Here is an 18,063-nt window from a genome sequence, read left to right as displayed (position 1 = left end):
GAAAGGAAGGAAGGAAAGAAAAGAAAAGAAAAGAAACAGAAAAGAAAAGAAAAGAAAAGAAAAGAAAAGAAAAGAAGAAAGAAAGAAAAGAAAGAAAAGAAAAGAAAAGAAAAGAAAAGAAAGAAAAGAAAAGAAAAGAAAAGAAAAGAAAAGAAAAGAAAAGAAAAGAAAAGAAAAGAAATTGCTGCCTACCAAAAACCCATCTCCTTTCCAGTTTTAATGATGCTCATGGTGTAATATGTTATGGAATATCCCTTGGCCAGCTGTGTCCCCTCCCAGTTCCTTGCCCCACCACCAACCTACCCACTGGTGGGGCAGAGTGAGAAACAAAGGTAGGGCCTTGAGACTGTGCAAGCCCTGCTCAGCAATAGCCAAAACATGAATGTTTCCAACACTGTTTAGATAACTAATCCAAAACACAGCACATAAGAGTTGCTATAAAGAAAGTTAACTCCACCCCAGCCAGATCCAGAAGAGGTGTAAGTCCACACAAAAAAGGATGAAAAACACTCAATTCACAACACATAGATCAAAGAAATTTAAAAACTAGATTGTGATTTTATGCGTCAAAGCACTTAGATAATTTTGCAAGTAACACTGAGTCTGTTCAATAAAGAACAGAAAGTGTGGAGATGAGCCTGCACAAAAACCTAGACTCTAATATCTTTCAAATGAGACTGATGATCCAGCAGGTTTTTTGTCAGTCTTACTTCACATGAATAGTTCTCTGTTCCACATACTGCTTGTTTCAGCAGAAGTACTTGTAAAGGTTTCTCTTCAATAATCAAGGCAGGAGAACTTTTCCTTCATTGCATTGCCAACCCCAAAGCTGCAAAACCACGTCTTGCAGAACATTCTTTTTGATCTGTGCCAGTCTAGCACAAATTATTACCAATTTACAGCTCAGTGAATGGCCTCTGCTAAGTTAATCAGATGTTATCAACACTGTCATGTATTAACAGACCACATAATACCCCCCTCCAAATAAGATCTGAAGCACTCTAATAACATAATATTGTCTTATTGCTTCCAATTTCCTATCTCTTCAACTCATAAGAAAGGTTGGTTGTCAGTGATGCAGACATGTAACATCTTGGCAATATTAATTCTTTCAGAGAAACGTGAATTAATGCCTAACCATTTAGTTGTTATTCTGCTTGGTAAACCTTTACAGGATTCTCAAATAACAGCTGAACGAATAATGGAGTTCATCTAGAAAGAGTAATTTGCTAAATTATTTCTAAGTGGCATTTACCAGAACTACATTAGTGAAAAACACATATTGTATTACTTTTTCTTAACACCATACTGAAATATAAAGTACTCTCTGAAGAGGGTCAATACATCTCACTTTGTTCAGTTAAATTTATTTGCTTTCTGATTTGACAGTTGTTGTCCACACCTTGACAACTCAGCCTATCCAACAGTATCATAGCAGGCAGGCTTTTAAACTGACAGTCTAAGGAATGTAATGTAAATCTCTTCATATTTTTCCATTCAACATACACATATTGACAAGTGCACAGCTGCTGAGATGTAACGATAGTCCAAGAAACATGTAACAGAGTTTCAGTACCATCATGAATTTGAATTTCTGTCAATTTATATAACAATGTGTACCATTTATACATTATATAATATTTCATAAATAGGAGAATAATTCTGGGGACATTCCTGTTTACTTGCCAGAGCTGAACAACATGTTACTTTTTCAAAATCCCCAGAGCATCCAAGTGTAGTCTTACGTATCCTCAGCACCAGCACTATCCTCTCTGAACACAATTTGTCTTGTCTTTGCTTTTGAAGACTGCCAGGTATATAGCAAATGAAGATCATTATTAGCATCATGACTCTGCCAGGATGATTGAATGCTGAATGATGTAGAAATATCATACGTGGGTCTCACTTAAGTTTCCATTTATTAGATCCAGTCTGCCCAAGATCTATTTGCAAAGATTGTATAAAACATTTCCAGTTTTTCACAAACCTCTCTTTACTCATACTTTGCTGGGGGAAAATATCAGTATTTCTAACTGCCATTTAGAAGCACAAATGAAAGGGGGGAAAAAATGCCACCATAGAAATCTTGCTATACACCTATCCTCCCAAATTCTGGCTGCTTTGGAAAAATAGACTGTCAGACTGTCTCACCTCAGTTATTGAAAGTATATAAAAACTTTGGAATATTCTTCTCCAGGTAAGGCCAGTGAAAGTTGAAGTTGTTCAAAGATGCAGCCTAGCATTTTATAGGATGAAGCTGAGGGGCGCCTCACTGTGTGGGAAGAAGGCAGGCATCCTTCTTGGAAATGGATTACTGTAAGCTGACTCCAAGTAGCACAAAATGGTTTGTCAGATCTGTCCACATCCTCTCTTGTACCAAAGAATCCTCACTCTGAAGTTCTGGCAATTCGCAGTGGGACAGTTTAAGAATTAACCATTCTTATTTTTCCCTGCCTGCGTGTCTTGCCAGAGCCAACAATATGGACAGATTCTGTATGAGGATCACAGGGTCATTCAGGTGGGAAGGAAACTCAAGACCTTGGCAGCCTCCTCCTTGCCCACCCTGACACTACACAGTTTGCTCATCTCTTCCACAGCTTCTTCCTCTGCAACTCAATCAGGGCCACCATCTCTTCCAGAGGAGGAGAGGCAACAGGCAATTCCTAAACCCCAAGACCTGGACAGCAACACCCCTCTTCCAGAGCTCCAGCTATGTCAATGCCTCTGCTGTGCCAGGACAGCTGCTCTAGCTGCTACTGGGATCATCCTGGCACATCACCACTTCATCACTGTGCAGTGTCAAGAAATCTCATGTCGTCTAAAGCTGAGTTTCTAGTGCCCTTTACACCATTTTCACTGCCAAAGTCGCTCTTAAGTGCTCCTGTTTGCTGGACTCCTGTTAACAAGAGAAATGCTCCCACACAGCCAGCCATCAGACACATGCAAATCATGCATCAGTTAAAGTCTAAAAATGGAGACTTTCCCTAATCAAGAAACAGATAATGAGGAAACACCTAACAGAAGTCATTAGATGCAGATTCACCCAGAAGCAACTAAAAGCAAAAGTCCAAATCTAAAGGAAGCAAGAGCTAGTGGGATACAGCATGGAGCACACCCAAAACCATTGCAGAAAGGTCGATGAGTTCCTGGAGGAGAGACCTCTCTTTACAGCCATCCTCAGCCTGGCACCTGCCTATCCTGCACAAAACATTGAACCTTCAGTGGGGGCCAAAGCTGTGTGGGGGCTCCAGCAGTTCAGGAGAGATGCCTGCAGTGTACTTTGGAGGCAAGCAGCCTTGTGTAACTGGTGCCAGTCTTTCTCACAGCTAGGTAGATCCAGGTTGAAGGCCACTTCCAAGATGGTCAGTCTCCTGTTGACTGTAACACTACCTTCCAGGCAGCCACTCCACCCCTACATGGAGATAACTGCCGTCAAGCACCTGGCCTGGTGCCCACCTCGCTGTGCAAGCAATGCTGACCCTGCTCCTCCCAGGCCTCCATGTGGTTGCGCTTTTGCAGCCAGACCTGGCAGGACTCTGTTTACCCCTCTCCCATCTCCTTTCCTTCTTGTTCCTGGCCATCTACTTTCCACCATGTCTGGAGCTGAGCTGGCTATGTGGGAAACTGGCTACGTGGCAAGTAAAAATGTCAGGTTGCTTTATCACTCACTTAGTGAAGAAGGGGATGGGAAAATGTGTCTGGTATCAGAAGGAAGACAACAGTGGAGACAAAAGCAGCATCATCTTGGGTTGTTAGATCTGTCTCACAGCATTACACTTGTGAGTCTTCTGCCTTCCCTGTTATCCAAAAGACATCTGTATTTTTCAATTCAGATTTGGCAAAAACTTCACTTGTTTTTTATTATACCTGGCATGGCTTATATAGGAACAGTATGTATGAAGTTTGGAGGGTTAAATATTTGTGCGTTTTTCTCTGATCATGGTCACAGCCAAATTTCTGTATTCCATACAGAAAAAATAGTCCATGCTTTACCAAGCATCTGGGATGTCCATTTAGGAGTACATATTCTAGGGCATTCTTCTGCAAGAGGTTATTCATGCTGCTTTGTTTCTGATTCATGAGATGACACTGGAATTTGCCTTGTTCTGAGAGAGAGTTTTATATATATGTGAATGAAGAAATGAACAAAACAGGGTGATCCACAGTTCTCTAGTGAAATCCCTGCTTTAAAAAAATGTGCTTAACAAATTTGTATAAAGCATTTACGCAGTAGCCATATTCAGTCATGGTGACTTATGATGAGAATCATTTGTTAACACTCCTCAATGGCTATCAGAAACACTAGGTTAAGATGGCTTAACATAATACAGTTTGTGTAAATACGTAATTAATGAGCATTAGAGATTACAAGAATGTATAAATCAGCTTGAGCAGATAACTGGGACAATTATATCCACAGCAAAAGATGAATTGAGAGTATGAAACTAATGCTGTTTTTGTGAAGGGTTTTTGTATTTCGATTTATGATGAACAAAATACAACAAAGTTTCTCTCTTCAGGCTGCACAAAATTATGTGTCAATCTTAGATATTTGTTTCTTAAAATCTCCCTTCTAGAGATCTGATTATTCCTGAAGCCACAGCCTCCATGCAGATCTAGTGATTTCAACAAACTGGCACACAGAGAGCTTCTAATTAGATTCCAGTACAATTAAAATCTTTATAACCATAAACATTTGATAGATGAACTCAGGAGAAGATGTTACTCTCCATAAACAGAAACATGTCGATGACCTGTAGTTTAAGAGCTAATATTGTCTATCCAAAATAAACAACTCAGCACGTTCCTTGCCGGCAAACACACTAATAGGCGGCGTCCATCTACCACTCATGCTTTCAGTGTTTGCATAGAGCAGTCACCATGATTTTAATTGACAAACACCACTTGTAAAACATCCAAGTGGCACTGATTTAGCAGTACCTTCATAGCCGGAAAAAAGAAAATCTGCCAAAATATAAATGCAGTTTTACGGTATAAAAGGTTTTCTGAGGGGATGCGTATTCTCAGAGCATACGGGGATAAAGCACTGCATTCATACTAGGGATCATAGGTGTAACTATTTGAGTAAAATAGCACATCCACGACTCTCATAATCACACCACTCTAAAATGTATACATTTTCTCAAGGACTAACAATTTTACCATTATTTTCATATGTAAATTAAATGTGGGTGCAAAATGTATGGTTCTGCAGGAGGAGAGGAGACAAGCTGGACTCATTTCTACAGAAACTGGAATTGAATGCGTTGGTTCCACCAGCTGCTTAGAAGAAATAAGGAAATTTGGTTCCAGTTGCTTCTTTGCTTTCTTATTCTAACTTAACAATATTATTTTTAAAGGTAAAGTTAAAATGCAGTTCTATTCAGAAAAGGAAAGCTGTAAATACTGTTTTATCATGTTTCTCTAACTGCAAACTACTCTTTTATTATTTCTAACCAATAGCAATAGTATAACCTATCTGGCATGTATTTTAAGTCAAAATAGGTTTGCTGCAAGGAGCTTATGCTGCAAAGTTACCATGCTGCAACTGAAATTTAGTCAATATTAAGATGAAATACAAACTGATTTGCAGACCCACATCACTCCAGACCACCTTCCTGTAGTTCTAACTATGCATTTTTAGCAAACATTAAAAAAAAACTTATTTCTATAAGTAAAGAGACAAATCTTGGAAAACATGCAGAAAATAGAAACACACCACTTTACTGAGACTCAATTTAGGACAAAAGTGTACTTAGGTCTACTCAAAATGGAACTCATAATGATTTGTTCGTATGCAGAGTTTCACTCAGTTACACAATTGCAATTTCTTATTTGAGTGGGTTTTACTCAGCAGAGGGTTCTCTACAATGTCTAAGGGCAATTATGACTGCTGGAGGACAAAAAAAGTCCTGGGGGTTTAGCACAAAACATGTGAACACGTGAGAAGCATGAACAGAAATTGAAGCACCATGCAAAAACAGCAATGATGAAAACTTCTGCCCATATTTCAGTTGAAACAGTTTTTACTCTACACTTCTCCTTGTGATTTACATCTAAATTATCACTTCAAATCAATAAAGTGAACAAACACCTGAAGTCATATCTGAATTTCTAAGTTTGTGTTGCCAGAGCCTGGGGTGAGGTGCACAGCAGCCTCTACCCTCTCCCAGGGGTTTGTGCTCACAGCCAGCCCTGGCAAGGTGCAGTCCCATGGCCTTAGGGCAGCCTGCTGGGAAAGAGCCGAGGCGAAAAACCTGTGAGGAACCTCCCTGGGACCTCCCTGCCTTCACTCACAAGATGCATGTCAGCTCAGGCCCTCATCCTTTGCCTGCTGGTTCCCAGCCTTGCACCTTGCTGACCCCAACCTGCTGGCCTGGCTTCCTGGCTTGGCCTTGGGCTGCTATGGTGGTCATGGGTCCCTTGGCCATCCCTGGTCATCGTCCCGACGCCACACCACTCTCCTTGTTGGGGTGGTGGGCCTGTGCCCTTGTTGGTGCAGAATGGTGTTGCCAGTCTCCTTGTCCTTGTGGAGCTGCCTGCTCGCTTGCTGCCTTATACCTGTATTCAAAACAGATCTGGTCTTACATGCTCCAGAGCAGTCAGGCGTGGATTTTTTATTTTTGACTGTTAAAGATATGAAAAATTAGGATGAAATCCATAATCATTTGCTGGAAGTACATGGGTTTAAACTAGTCTCCTATATGCCAACATTAAATGCAGGCCTGTAGTCAACAGAAAAATTATGTACATTTTCAACTGGTCCACACTCCCAGTATCTACAATAACAAGTATCAAAAAGGTCCTTGGGGCTCACAGAAATTCAGCATGTTTGCTTAACTGTGTTTTTGCTGCCACTATAATGTCACTATAACGAGCTGAATGAGAACCCCAAACCCAAGACAGGCACAGGACTTTCTTAAGCAAACTGTGGGCCTTTTCTATGGCACTGTCAAACTTCACTATACCTTTAATTCAAGAAATTCTAGAATATTCTAGAACTCAAAATTTGCCAAAATGCCAAATGATAGTGAGCCAGAGTTAATGCGCGCACTTCACATACTCTCGTTCAGTTCCCATTTTCACTTGTGGATCTCAGCTACCCAAAGTGGATAAATAACTGTTTTCAGAATCATGGTGTCACAACTAGGTCAGCATCCAGGAAGAAGAAATGCCTTCTGGGAAGAAGAAGAAATAAAACCCAGCAGCTTTGTAGGAAAAAAACTCCACAAATGTAATACAGGTCAAAAAATGCAAACGAGATGAATATCAATCATAACTTCACAATGATTTAACTGACCACTGCAGCACAAAATGTCACTACACTGTCACCCAAGAAAATCCTGTGACTGACTGGAAAAGAAGTTCATTTTTATCTCCTGTTATGCACTATTAAAGTATTATAATAAGCTATGTAAGTAGTAAAGAGACTGTTCAGCTTTATCAATTTTGACAGCTAACCCTAGGAAACATTTGCTTCCCTGATAATTTGATGTTCTGATTACTGTGTTGTTTATACTATGTGTTATCTTAAGCTGCTCTCCTTGAGCTCTCCAAAGGTCCCACCTCCACAAAATATCAAATATATTACAGTATGTAGTCAGTGTATAGCAAGAGTTTGCAGTGTTATGCTTAATTCAAACAGAAAATTTTAATGTGCTTCAATAGCCAATAAAGCTCTTCTGTCGAGCTCCTTAACTATATTACGGGGGCAAATGAGGAACGAGTTGAAAGCTTGTGGGTTAGAATTAAGGGACAGGCTCATAAGGGTGACATTACGGTGGGTGTATACTACAGGCCAGCTGACCAGGAGGAGGAGGTTGATGAGGCCTTCTACAGGCAGCTGCAAGCAGCCTCACAGTCACAGGCCCTGGTTCTCATGGGGGACTTCAACCACCCTGACATCAGCTGGGAAGACCATACAGCTAGGCAGGCACAATCCAGGAGGTTCCTACAGAGCATCGATGATAACTTTCTGATGCAAGTGGTGGAGGAACCAACAAGGAAAGGCGCGCTGCTGGACCTCGTGTTAACAAACAAGGAGGGACTGGTAGAGGATGTGAAGGTTGGAGGTAGACTCGGCTGCAGTGACCATGAAACAGTTGAGTTCAGGATCCTGCGTGGAGGAAGCAGGGCGATAAGCAGGATCAAAACCCTGGACCTCAGGAGGGCTGACTTTGCCCTCTTCAAGGAGCTACTGGGAGGAATCCCATGGGCCAGGGCTCTCGAAGGCAGGGGGGTCCATGTGTGCTGGTCGCTCTTTAAACATTACTTCTTCCATGCACAGGAGCAATGCATCCCCCTGAGAAAGAAATTTAGCAAAGGAGGCGGGAGACCTGCATGGTTAAACAAGGAGCTTCTAGCGGAGATCAGGCAGAAGAGAAAGGTCCATGGAATGTGGAAAGAGGGGCAGGCCACTTGGGAAGAGTACAGAAACGTGGTGAGAGCATGCAGGGATGCGACGAGGAAGGCCAAGGCTCACCTGGAATTGAAGCTGGCAAGGGATGTCAAAAACAACAAGAAGGGCTTCTTCAACTACATCAGCAGCAAAAGGAAGGCTAGGGACAATGTGGGGCCAACAAAGGCAAGTGTAGGGTCCTGCACCTGGGGAGGAACAACCCCAGGCACCAGTACAGGCTTTGGGCGGACCTGCTGGAGAGCAGCTCTGTGGAGAGAGACCTGGGTGTCCTGGTGGACGACAAGTTGACCATGAGCCAGCAGTGTGCCCTGGCTGCCAAGAAAGCTAATGGGATCCTGGGATGCATTAAGAGGATTGTGGCCAGCAGGTCGAGGGATGTTCTCCTTCCCTTCTACACTGCCCTAGTGATGCCCCATCTGGAGTACTGTGTCCATGTCCTGGGTTTGGCCAGGACAGGGTTAATTTTCACCGGAATCTAGGAAGGGGCACAGCCGGGGGGTGGGGGCTGACCCCACCTGGCCAAACAGAGCCCGGTATTCCATACCATGTGACGTCACACTGGGTTCCGGTGGGGGGGGCGGCCCGGCTTGGGGGGGGGCGCAGCGCCGGTCCGGTTTCGGGAGAGCGGCTGTCTGGGTTGTACGGTTCGTGGTTGTGTTTTCTCCTTATTTGTATCGTTGTTGTTCCTGTTTTCCCTCTGTTTGCTGTTCTGTTAAACTGCCCTTATCCCGACCCACCAGTTTCTGCCTCTTTCTTTCCATTTTCCTCCGCACGCCGGCGGGGGGAGGGGCGGCCATGTGGCGCTTTTGTTGCCGGTGGCAGCCGAAACCAAGACAGTCCAGTTCTGGGCTCCCCACTTCAAGAAAGATGAGGAGCTACTGGAGAGAGTCCAGCCTCCGGAGGGCTACGAGGATGAGGAGGGGACTGGAGCATCTCTCCTGTGAGGAGAGGCTGAGGGAGCTGGGTGTGTTCAGCCTGAAGAAGAAAAGGCTGCGAAGGGACCTTATAAATGCATATAAATATCTCAAGGGTGAGCGTCAGGAAGATGGGGACATACTCTTTTCAGTGGTGCCCAGTGACAGGAGAAGGGGTAACGGGCACAAACTGAAGCATAGGAAGTTCCATCTGAACAGAACTGACTCTGAGAGGTCCCTTCCAACCCCTACCATTATGTGACTCTGTGATTTTGTGATTAACACGCACACACACACTCCCCTGCGGCAGTGCCATGAAGAAGTCCACACTGTTTTCCAAGCTGTGCCGAGACCCTCACGGAGCCGCTCCTGGGCACACTGTTACTGCTACCTACAGACCCGCCAAAGCACAGGGGAAAAGCAGCTGGCCATGAGCGAAGGCTATGAGGAGTCACGACAGGGCTCCCTGTGCCCCTGCTCTCCTCACCTTGGCCCAGGCAGCACCTTCCACCGCTCCAAACCTGCAGCAGACACAGCAGTGACAGGAGCTGTGGCTTTCTCACTGACATTAGCTAGCCTGTGTCTCAGGTTCCTCCCGCAGGAGCTGGTACGAGGGCACTGCAGAAGCTGTCAGTGCCTACATTTGATGAGCTTTATATCCAGGCTAAAGACTATTTGAAAGTTGCAGGGGAATCACATGGCTGGTTTTGCTCGGAGCAACCAACAACAGGGTGTAGGCACAGGGTCCAGCATCATCTGGGCTTTGGCTAAGCGAAGGCTGGGGGCAGCCATGGAACAAGGGGGACCGGAGGACCAAGACCACGAGGCCTGCGGAGGGGCTCGCAGCTGGTCCCGGTCCCGCCTGTGCCTGTGATCTCATAATGGGGCACATTCCAGAACCGACAGCCAACCAGGGCTTTAGTGACAATGTTGGAGGGCGAGGACAAAGCCCTGTAAGCACCTCAGAGAGAAGCACCCTCCACTGCCTCAGGCTTCGAGGAAGAGGAGTGCTACAGCTCGCAGTGCTATGGTGTGCAGCATCTTCAATGACCTTCGCCTGGAAGGAAAACTCTGCGATGTGATCATCAGCGTGGAGGGCATTGAATTCAGCGCTCACAAGATCATCCTCTGCAGCTGCAGTCAATATTTCAGGTCAGTGCTTGAGACAGGAGGGGATGGGGACAAACAGTATTTCCCACCCTGTCTCACGCTGCCTTAGTGTATCTCCAGCGCTTACACCAGCACTAAAACTCTCATCCAGCGGTTCCCCGTAGTCCTGGTACCTCCCTGTTCACCAGAAATAATCCTTTACCTGGTATCCAGCAGCATCTCTGGAAGCGGTGTCTGACAAAGCCCCAGACGCGGTGCAGGGCTGGAGCGTGGCCAGCCTGGCTCATCTGCCATCAGGCAGGAGGTTTTCCTTCCCCACACACCGCTATTCTCTGGTAGTCTTGCTGAAGCAAGGTGGCCACTTGCCCTGTCGCGCTCTGTCCACAGCCAGAGGCTGGGACTCCTTTTTCAAACAACCGGCTAGTAAAAGCTCAATTAATAAACCACATGGCCTCCCAGTGTGGCTACTGCCAGGGCCAAACTGGTGCCTGGGGAAGAAGGCACAGGGGTAACAGGGTCAGGGTTTAATGCAGCAAAGTTGTTTTTTCCCACAGAACTGCTTTGTTGTTTTCAGGGCTTTGTTTACCTGTGGCTGGAGCAATGCAGAGAAGATAGTCTATAAAATCCCCGGCACTTCACCCAAAATGATGGGGCTCATTATCGAGTACGCCTACACCAGGACGGTACCCATCACGGTGGACAATGTTGAAAGTTTGCTAATTGCGGCAGACCAGTTCAATGTCCTGGGCGTCATCCGGCTGTGCTGCGAGTTCTTAAAATCCCAGCTGTACTTGGAAAACTGCATCGGCATCTGCAGACTCACAGATTATTACTGGTTCCCCGACCTGCGGGAAGCAGCCTGGATGTTCCTCCTCCATCACTTCGAGGAGATGACCAGGGTGTCTACAGAGTTTCTAGACCTCTCCGTCAATGAGCTGAAGCACATCCTTGAGAAAGATGAGCTCAATGCGAAACAAGAAGCTGCAGTGTTCGAGGCTATTCTGAAATGGATTGCTCATGACCCGCAGAACAGGACGCAGCACATCGCAGTCTTGCTGAGCAAGGTCGGTGCTGTCACGGCGTGGTGGGCCTGGGTGGCCCTGCGGAGCTGGCATGGGGCTGCTCAGCCAGAGCCGCTCGACTTTTCCGTGAAGAGCGGAGGGAACGGCAGCCCCACCACGCTGCTCACGAAGACGTGAGCTTGCAGAGCGCTGGGCCACTGCTACGCTGGGGCACGGGTCGAAGATCCTGAGCTGGGGCTGGGGCAGGCCTTTCAAGTGCATATTTCCTCATGTCTACAGCTTAAGTTGAACTGTTCCTCACACCCAGGAAGGGCCAAAGTTCACATGGGACAACGTACTCTCTATGTACACAAAGTTGATGAGTGTTTGCCCAGACCAGCTGTACTACGCAAACAGCAGCAGGCGACAGGGCAGTTTCAGTCTGCGTACGGGAAAGCACCGTGCCAAAGAGTGGCAGACTCCCTGCCATGACATTGGAATATTTACCCTTGCACACCCCTTTCTGGACTAGCTCAAAATGACACATTTAATTCTCCAGTTCTCTAATAAGCTCTAGACAACACCGTGGCCCGAAAGCAAAGCCATCCAGCATTGGAGCTATCCACGAAAGACACCAAGACATAAACCTTCTGCGTTCATTTTCTAACCTTTTTTCCACTTTTCAGGTTCGACTGGCCCTGATGGAAGTAAAATACTTCATGAACAACGTCAGAACACACCACTATGTGAAGGACAACGAGGAGTGCAAAGGTCTTATCATACAGACACTGGCAACAATGGAGAACCTGAACATGCACGGCTCAGATTTCACCAACCTGCTCAGTCGGCCTCGCCTGCCCTATGCTGTCTTGTTTACTATGGGAGGCTGGAGCGGGGATAGCCCAACCAACGCAATCCAGACGTACGATGTCCGTGCAAACCAGTGGGTGAACATCACCTGTGAGCAAGCCAGCCCCTTTGCCTATCATGGCACTGCTTATTTAAAAGGCTTTGTCTACATTATCGGAGGATTTGACAGCGTGAATTACTTCAGCAGTGTCAAGCAGTTTGACCTGCTGAAGAAAACCTGGCAGCAGGTTGCACCCATGCATTCGCGGCGCTGCTACGTCAGTGTCACCGTTCTCAATGACGTCATCTACGCCATGGGAGGGTTCGATGGATACACGTGCCTCAACACGGCAGAGCGGTACGAGCCAGAGAGAAACCAGTGGACGCTGATCGCCCCCATGCACGAGAAGAGAAGCGATGCTAGCGCGACCACGCTGTGTGAAAAGGTAAACGGAGCGTGAGATTATGGAAAGCAGTTAAGGTTGAAGAATGGTGAGCAGGACAGCTACCTGACAGGAGGCTGTAGTGAGGCAGCGGTTGGTCTGTTCTGCCAAGTAACCAGCGGTAGGACGAGAGGCAACGGCCTCAAGTTGCGTCAGGGGAGGTTTAGATTGGACAGTAGGTCAAATTACTGAAAGAGTGGGCAGGCATTGGACCAGGCTGCCCAGGGCAGTGGTGGAGTCCCCATTCCTGAAGGGGATCCAAAACCGAGTAGATGTGGCACTTTGGACATCGTTTAGCAGGCGTGGTGGTGATGGGGTGACGGTTTGACTTCATGATCTTAGAGGTCTTTTCCAACCTTAGTGGTTCCATCACAAGGAACCAAACACGCATCACCATGCAGCATTACACAGCGAGTAAATTCCTTGTCCTTCGTCAGGCATGCATCGACGCAGGGACTTTCACGGAGCTCAGCCTCTCGCTGGGCTATGGACCTGATAAACACAGCTACGAGCCCGAATTTGTCATCTAGACAGAGAGAAGGAGCTGTGGGAGCAGGAAAGGAAACAAATGCTCCCTTGAACGTGTTGCATCATTTAAAATAAAGAGGAAGAAAGTTCACATCAACCTTATTCGTTAAATCCTGGAGCTACAGAAACAGAGCTCTCTCAGAGGCAGCAGCTGACTGGTGCGGCAGCGACGCAGACTGGAGCGCTCAAACCCTCCCAGAGCTGGCACCACCAGCAGCCACTCGCTGCCAGGCAGAGCTTCTCCTGGCCACAGCTCAAACACCATGCCTGGCTGCTTCGCGCAGCTCAGGAAATACAGGCTCCAAATCCTGCTGGCCTCAGTAACTCGCTGCACTTTGATTACGGCTGACCCATTCAAACCAAAACCAAACCAACCCCCCCAAAATCCAGCCACACCATGCATTTTCTCTGCGGTGTGTTCTCCCACTGAGAGGGTAACTGCTCTTCTGACGCTTGGTTTTCCCCCGGTGAACAGGTGTACATATGTGGTGGCTTCAATGGGAACGACTGCTTGATCACAGCTGAAGTGTACAATGCCGCAACAAACCAATGGACCTTCATAGCGCCGATGAGAAGCAGAAGACGTGGAGTAGGTGTGGTTGCCTATGAAAACAAAGTCTACGCGGTAAGGGAGACGCGCTACCTCTGCCGTCACACCACCCCGCGCCTCTAGTACTTCTTCTTGCTCACCTGCATTTCCTAGATTTTCAGGCTGGCCATTGCTTGTGAGGGAGGTTTAGGGAAGAAACTCGGAGCCAGAATGTTTGATACGCCTCCTGAGCATATTACCACCTGCACGCTTTTTGTCAGGAGAAAAGCGTGGACAATTTTTAAGCAGCTGCAGCAAAGAAATTATTTTCTGCTGCGGCTAACAGCATTAGCAGCACGGAACATTGGCTTGGTCCTGTTTTCCTATCCAGGTACTGCCTTTAAACTCTGTAGAAGTCTAAAATCTGGCTAATTTCTAATCTCAAATCTCAAATGTAAAATTTCTTGCACAAAAGCAGTTTTGGAAGCTCCACAAAGAGCAAGGCAGCAGCCTACAATAAGCACGCTCTGGGTTTTGAGCCCACACACTCCCAGCAATGCTCAGACTGAAGTCAGTGAGGCAGAACCAGTCACCATCTCACTTGTGCGTGGAACGATTCGGCTGCCTTAGCGGGTGAGCAAGGGCCTATTTCAACTCCACACCTTTGGCATTCGCAGGTAGGAGGGTTTGACGGAGCCAACTGCCTTCAGACCGTGGAAGCTTACAGCCCCGTTGCCAACGCGTGGCACGCAGTCCCCACCATGTTCAGTCCTCGCATCAACTTTGGCATTGAAGTGGTGGATGATCTGTTATTTGCGGTTGGTGGCTTTAACGGTTCTACGACTACTTCCAACGCCGAGTATTACGATGAAAAAGCCAACAAGTGGTACAGCGTTCGAGACATGGACATCGGCCGTAGTGCTCTGAGCTGCTGTGTGGTGCCAGGTCTGTCTAACATCAGGGACTACGTTGCCAGATGAGACTGCTAGGAGCACAACTCTCCAACGGAAGTCAGCTTCACTTCTTTCACAAGGAGCCTGCCTGTACAAACAGCTACACTTTGCTAATAAAGTCCTTTATACAGCAGGTGAATGTAGACACTTCTTCTAAAATCAAAACAATTGATACAGGCCTGTTACAGTTTGGCTGTGGCCGGCAACAAAAGGGCCACGTGGCCGCTCTGCCACCCCTCCCCCCGCTGGGGTGCAGACGAGAATGGAAAGAAAAAGGCAAAAACTGGTGGGAAGGTATAAGGGCAGTTTAACAGAACAGCAAACAAAGGGAAAACAGGAACAACAGCGATACAGCTAAGGGGAATACACAACACGAACAGCAGAACGCAGAGAGCCGCTCTCACCTGCTGCCGCGCACGCTCCCGAGCCGTGACTCCCTTCCCGCCGCCCAGCTCCCCCCAGCCAGAACACAGCATGACGGCATCATCTCACATCTGCTAAACACTGACTTGATGACTTTTACCTCAATTGAGAATTCTTCTCGCTAAGTCAGAAATATCGTGCGGCATAATTTCCCGTTTACCTTGAAAGACAAGAAGTCTTTGACACTTCAGAAGACCTAGTTATTCTAAGTTTTGAGCTTTTGAGTTATTATTTGGTTTTTGATCTGTTTTCTTTTGTTAGTCAGGCATTTTGGTGTATATCTGTGAGAGTGAGCAAAAGAGTTTAGGAGTGCATTAAAACTAACTCAACACTTTATCACCCACGTTTGCTTGAAGCTATTACTGATCTATCATCAGAAACACCAGATGCCTGCCTATACTTCACACTAATGCCTCCTAAATGAAAGGACAGTTTGACATGCAAAACAGCATAGGCAAGCAGTCTAGGAGTAACTACAAAAGTATACTGCATTTAACTTTTTTTTTTCATTTGTTTTCTAACGAAAAATGTGGCCTTCTGACTTTGATTATTATGCTTCAGTGGAGGGAGAAGTGAAAAGTGCTGCTTCCCGCAACAGTAATCACAACCCCTATTAATGTAAACACCATGGAAGTCTTCAAAACTTCCTATAAGCTACTGTTATTCAAGCAATAATTCAGTGTGCTTAGCTGAACTGGAAGCTCTCTAACACAGGCCATGTGCAAAAGTTAATAAGACAAACAAGTCTTCTGCTTTTTAAAACGTAGAGCCCATGGAGCATAGATACATCCCTGTTCTCTGCCAGAATTTTTATAATTCAATAGCTTTCTACAATAATTTCCACTTAAAATCTTGATAGATGTAAAAAATTATACTTCATAACTATAAAACTACAGTACGCAACATTTAAAAGTTTCTTTTGGGTTTATGCGATAGTCTAGCCCAACGATAAGAGAACTGCTTCAGTGGTACTTTGTGTGCTCCTTAAATGTAGAGGAACGTAAATGGAGGGCAATCTCCTTTGGCCACTCATTTGTCTTAACAATAAATCACAAGCACTGGATTGTCTGAATAAAAAGACTGTATTTGGCTAGCACCAGCAGTATCTCTTCATGCAGACTCTGCACAGAGCTGTCAGTTCATTTCCTTTCAAAAGCTACTGAAGCAGCTCGTCAGCAGGAGGAAGGCCAGGAGAACTCCTAGAGGACACTGCTAAACCTCTTACCATAGCTCTACCTCACAGCAGTCAGCTTTGCAACACAGATCTAGTTTTAAAACCACATTCTTGTCCATGCCATACAAAATGCTAAACTAGAAAATGTCACCATTTGTGTGTCAGATCCTGTGTGTAAATTTTACATTTCCAGTGATACGACTGACACCATCTGGAAAGATGTCATACAACAGCCTGAGCAGAACTGCTGATGGGGTCTCTGAAAACACCACTAGTCTCCACTAGGCAGTAATAAAATTGAGAATTTCAAGATGCTCTGTCTGGTAACATTACGCTTACAGCACTGAGCAAGGAACTTCCTGCACACTTAACAGCAGCCTCAATCACAGCTGCCACTAGTTTAGTATCTGTGTTGCAGTAAGTCCCAGACTTTGATCACAGAGTATTTTCACGAGAGCTACTGAGACCTGAGATTTTGAAGCAAGCTCTCTTTTAAAGTCTTTTTACACTTTCTTTACTATATCATCCCAGTGTTTTTTTTCCTGATGTCCGTCCAGTCACACAAGATATGCAAGTCAGCCCACACATTACCTTCAACAGATTCATATCTGACAGAAAAGGTTTGAAGTAATGAACTAAACCAAACCAACTTTTTTCCTTCTTCAGCTGTGTACTAAGAAAACGCCTAGAAATAGGAGATACAGTCTCAAAAAGATCATACTCTGGTTAAGGCAAAGGACTGGAAGTCAACAACTTTCAGTCTTTTCCCTAGCTCTGTCTCAGATCCTTAATAACCGTGGGATGTTTTCCACATCTGAAAACAACGACAACAAGAACTGTCTCACAGCCTCCAAAAGTACTCCAGAGACTTTATTCTTCAGTGCTGTTAAGAGCGATAAAGTGTTTCTCAGAAGGCAATGAAGTACACAACACTATTCTTTCACGTGGGGTGGGCTGTAAGAACTATGACATCGGGCAGGATGACCACTTGTCCTTCTGTCTTCATGCCTACAAGTATTTGAGGCTGACACCTGGTACCACTTCAGTTTTTGCTTCTCTGAGCAGAAAATGAGAAGGCCCCATCTGGCCTCCATGGGATTTTCTGTATTTTATAGCCGTAATGTGGGGTTGCTGCTACTGGCAAAATCATTTGTCTGTTATTGTTTCCAAACTGTGCAGATGACTTCTAATATACCGTTGCTGGCGTACCTCTACACAGGACAGCATTGTCAATGCTTGCAAGACCGTATTGTGAGAACAAATTTGCAGAGTGTGAAGGTGTATAAATGGATCCACATTTGAGCATGAAACTAGGCAGATGCCACCTATGGAACTGACTGAGCAGCAGATCTGAGTCAGATGATTGCCTGAAAACATCAGCTTCTAGTTAAAAACACTTTCAGACTAAGCAGTTGTAGAGGAAATGATGCCTGCAAACGCTTGAAGATCAAGATTCAGAAGCACGGAATTCTCTGTGTAGGGGCTGAGAGCAGGGGGGAAAGGAAAACCTGTCATTCATTGGTTTTGCATGTTTATAATTGACATGCAAAACTCTTTTCCATTCAGTGTAAGTATTCAAAATGCTCATAGTATAAACATGTCTATGACAGAAATTGTATGTCCTCTTTAGAAATAAGTTCCTTATTAGTTTTTATCAGCAAGAATATGACTGATGTTAGACCACCAGTTTCTACTGAAATGCTGGTCTTCCTGAACGCTG

At 45.5% G+C, this 18,063-nt stretch overlaps 1 protein-coding gene across 1 annotated transcript; it reads left to right on the top strand.

The window, feature by feature from the left end:
- The first annotated feature begins 10,272 nt into the window (after positions 1 to 10,272).
- On the top strand, positions 10,273 to 15,024 carry LOC142358922 (kelch-like protein 10). Its single transcript, XM_075411619.1, has 5 exons — positions 10,273 to 10,485; positions 11,018 to 11,507; positions 12,131 to 12,739; positions 13,740 to 13,889; positions 14,471 to 15,024. Exons 1-5 carry the CDS (start codon positions 10,361 to 10,363, stop codon positions 14,771 to 14,773), a joined length of 1,677 nt encoding a protein of 558 aa, XP_075267734.1. The 5' UTR covers positions 10,273 to 10,360; the 3' UTR covers positions 14,774 to 15,024.
- The last annotated feature ends 3,039 nt before the right edge of the window (positions 15,025 to 18,063 follow it).

This window comes from Opisthocomus hoazin, chromosome Z, assembly GCF_030867145.1.
Source record: "Opisthocomus hoazin isolate bOpiHoa1 chromosome Z, bOpiHoa1.hap1, whole genome shotgun sequence".
Classification (NCBI taxonomy): Eukaryota; Metazoa; Chordata; class Aves; order Opisthocomiformes; family Opisthocomidae; genus Opisthocomus; species Opisthocomus hoazin.
The sequence above is the reverse complement of the archived record's forward strand: the minus strand, read 5'-3'. Positions and strand labels throughout refer to the sequence as shown.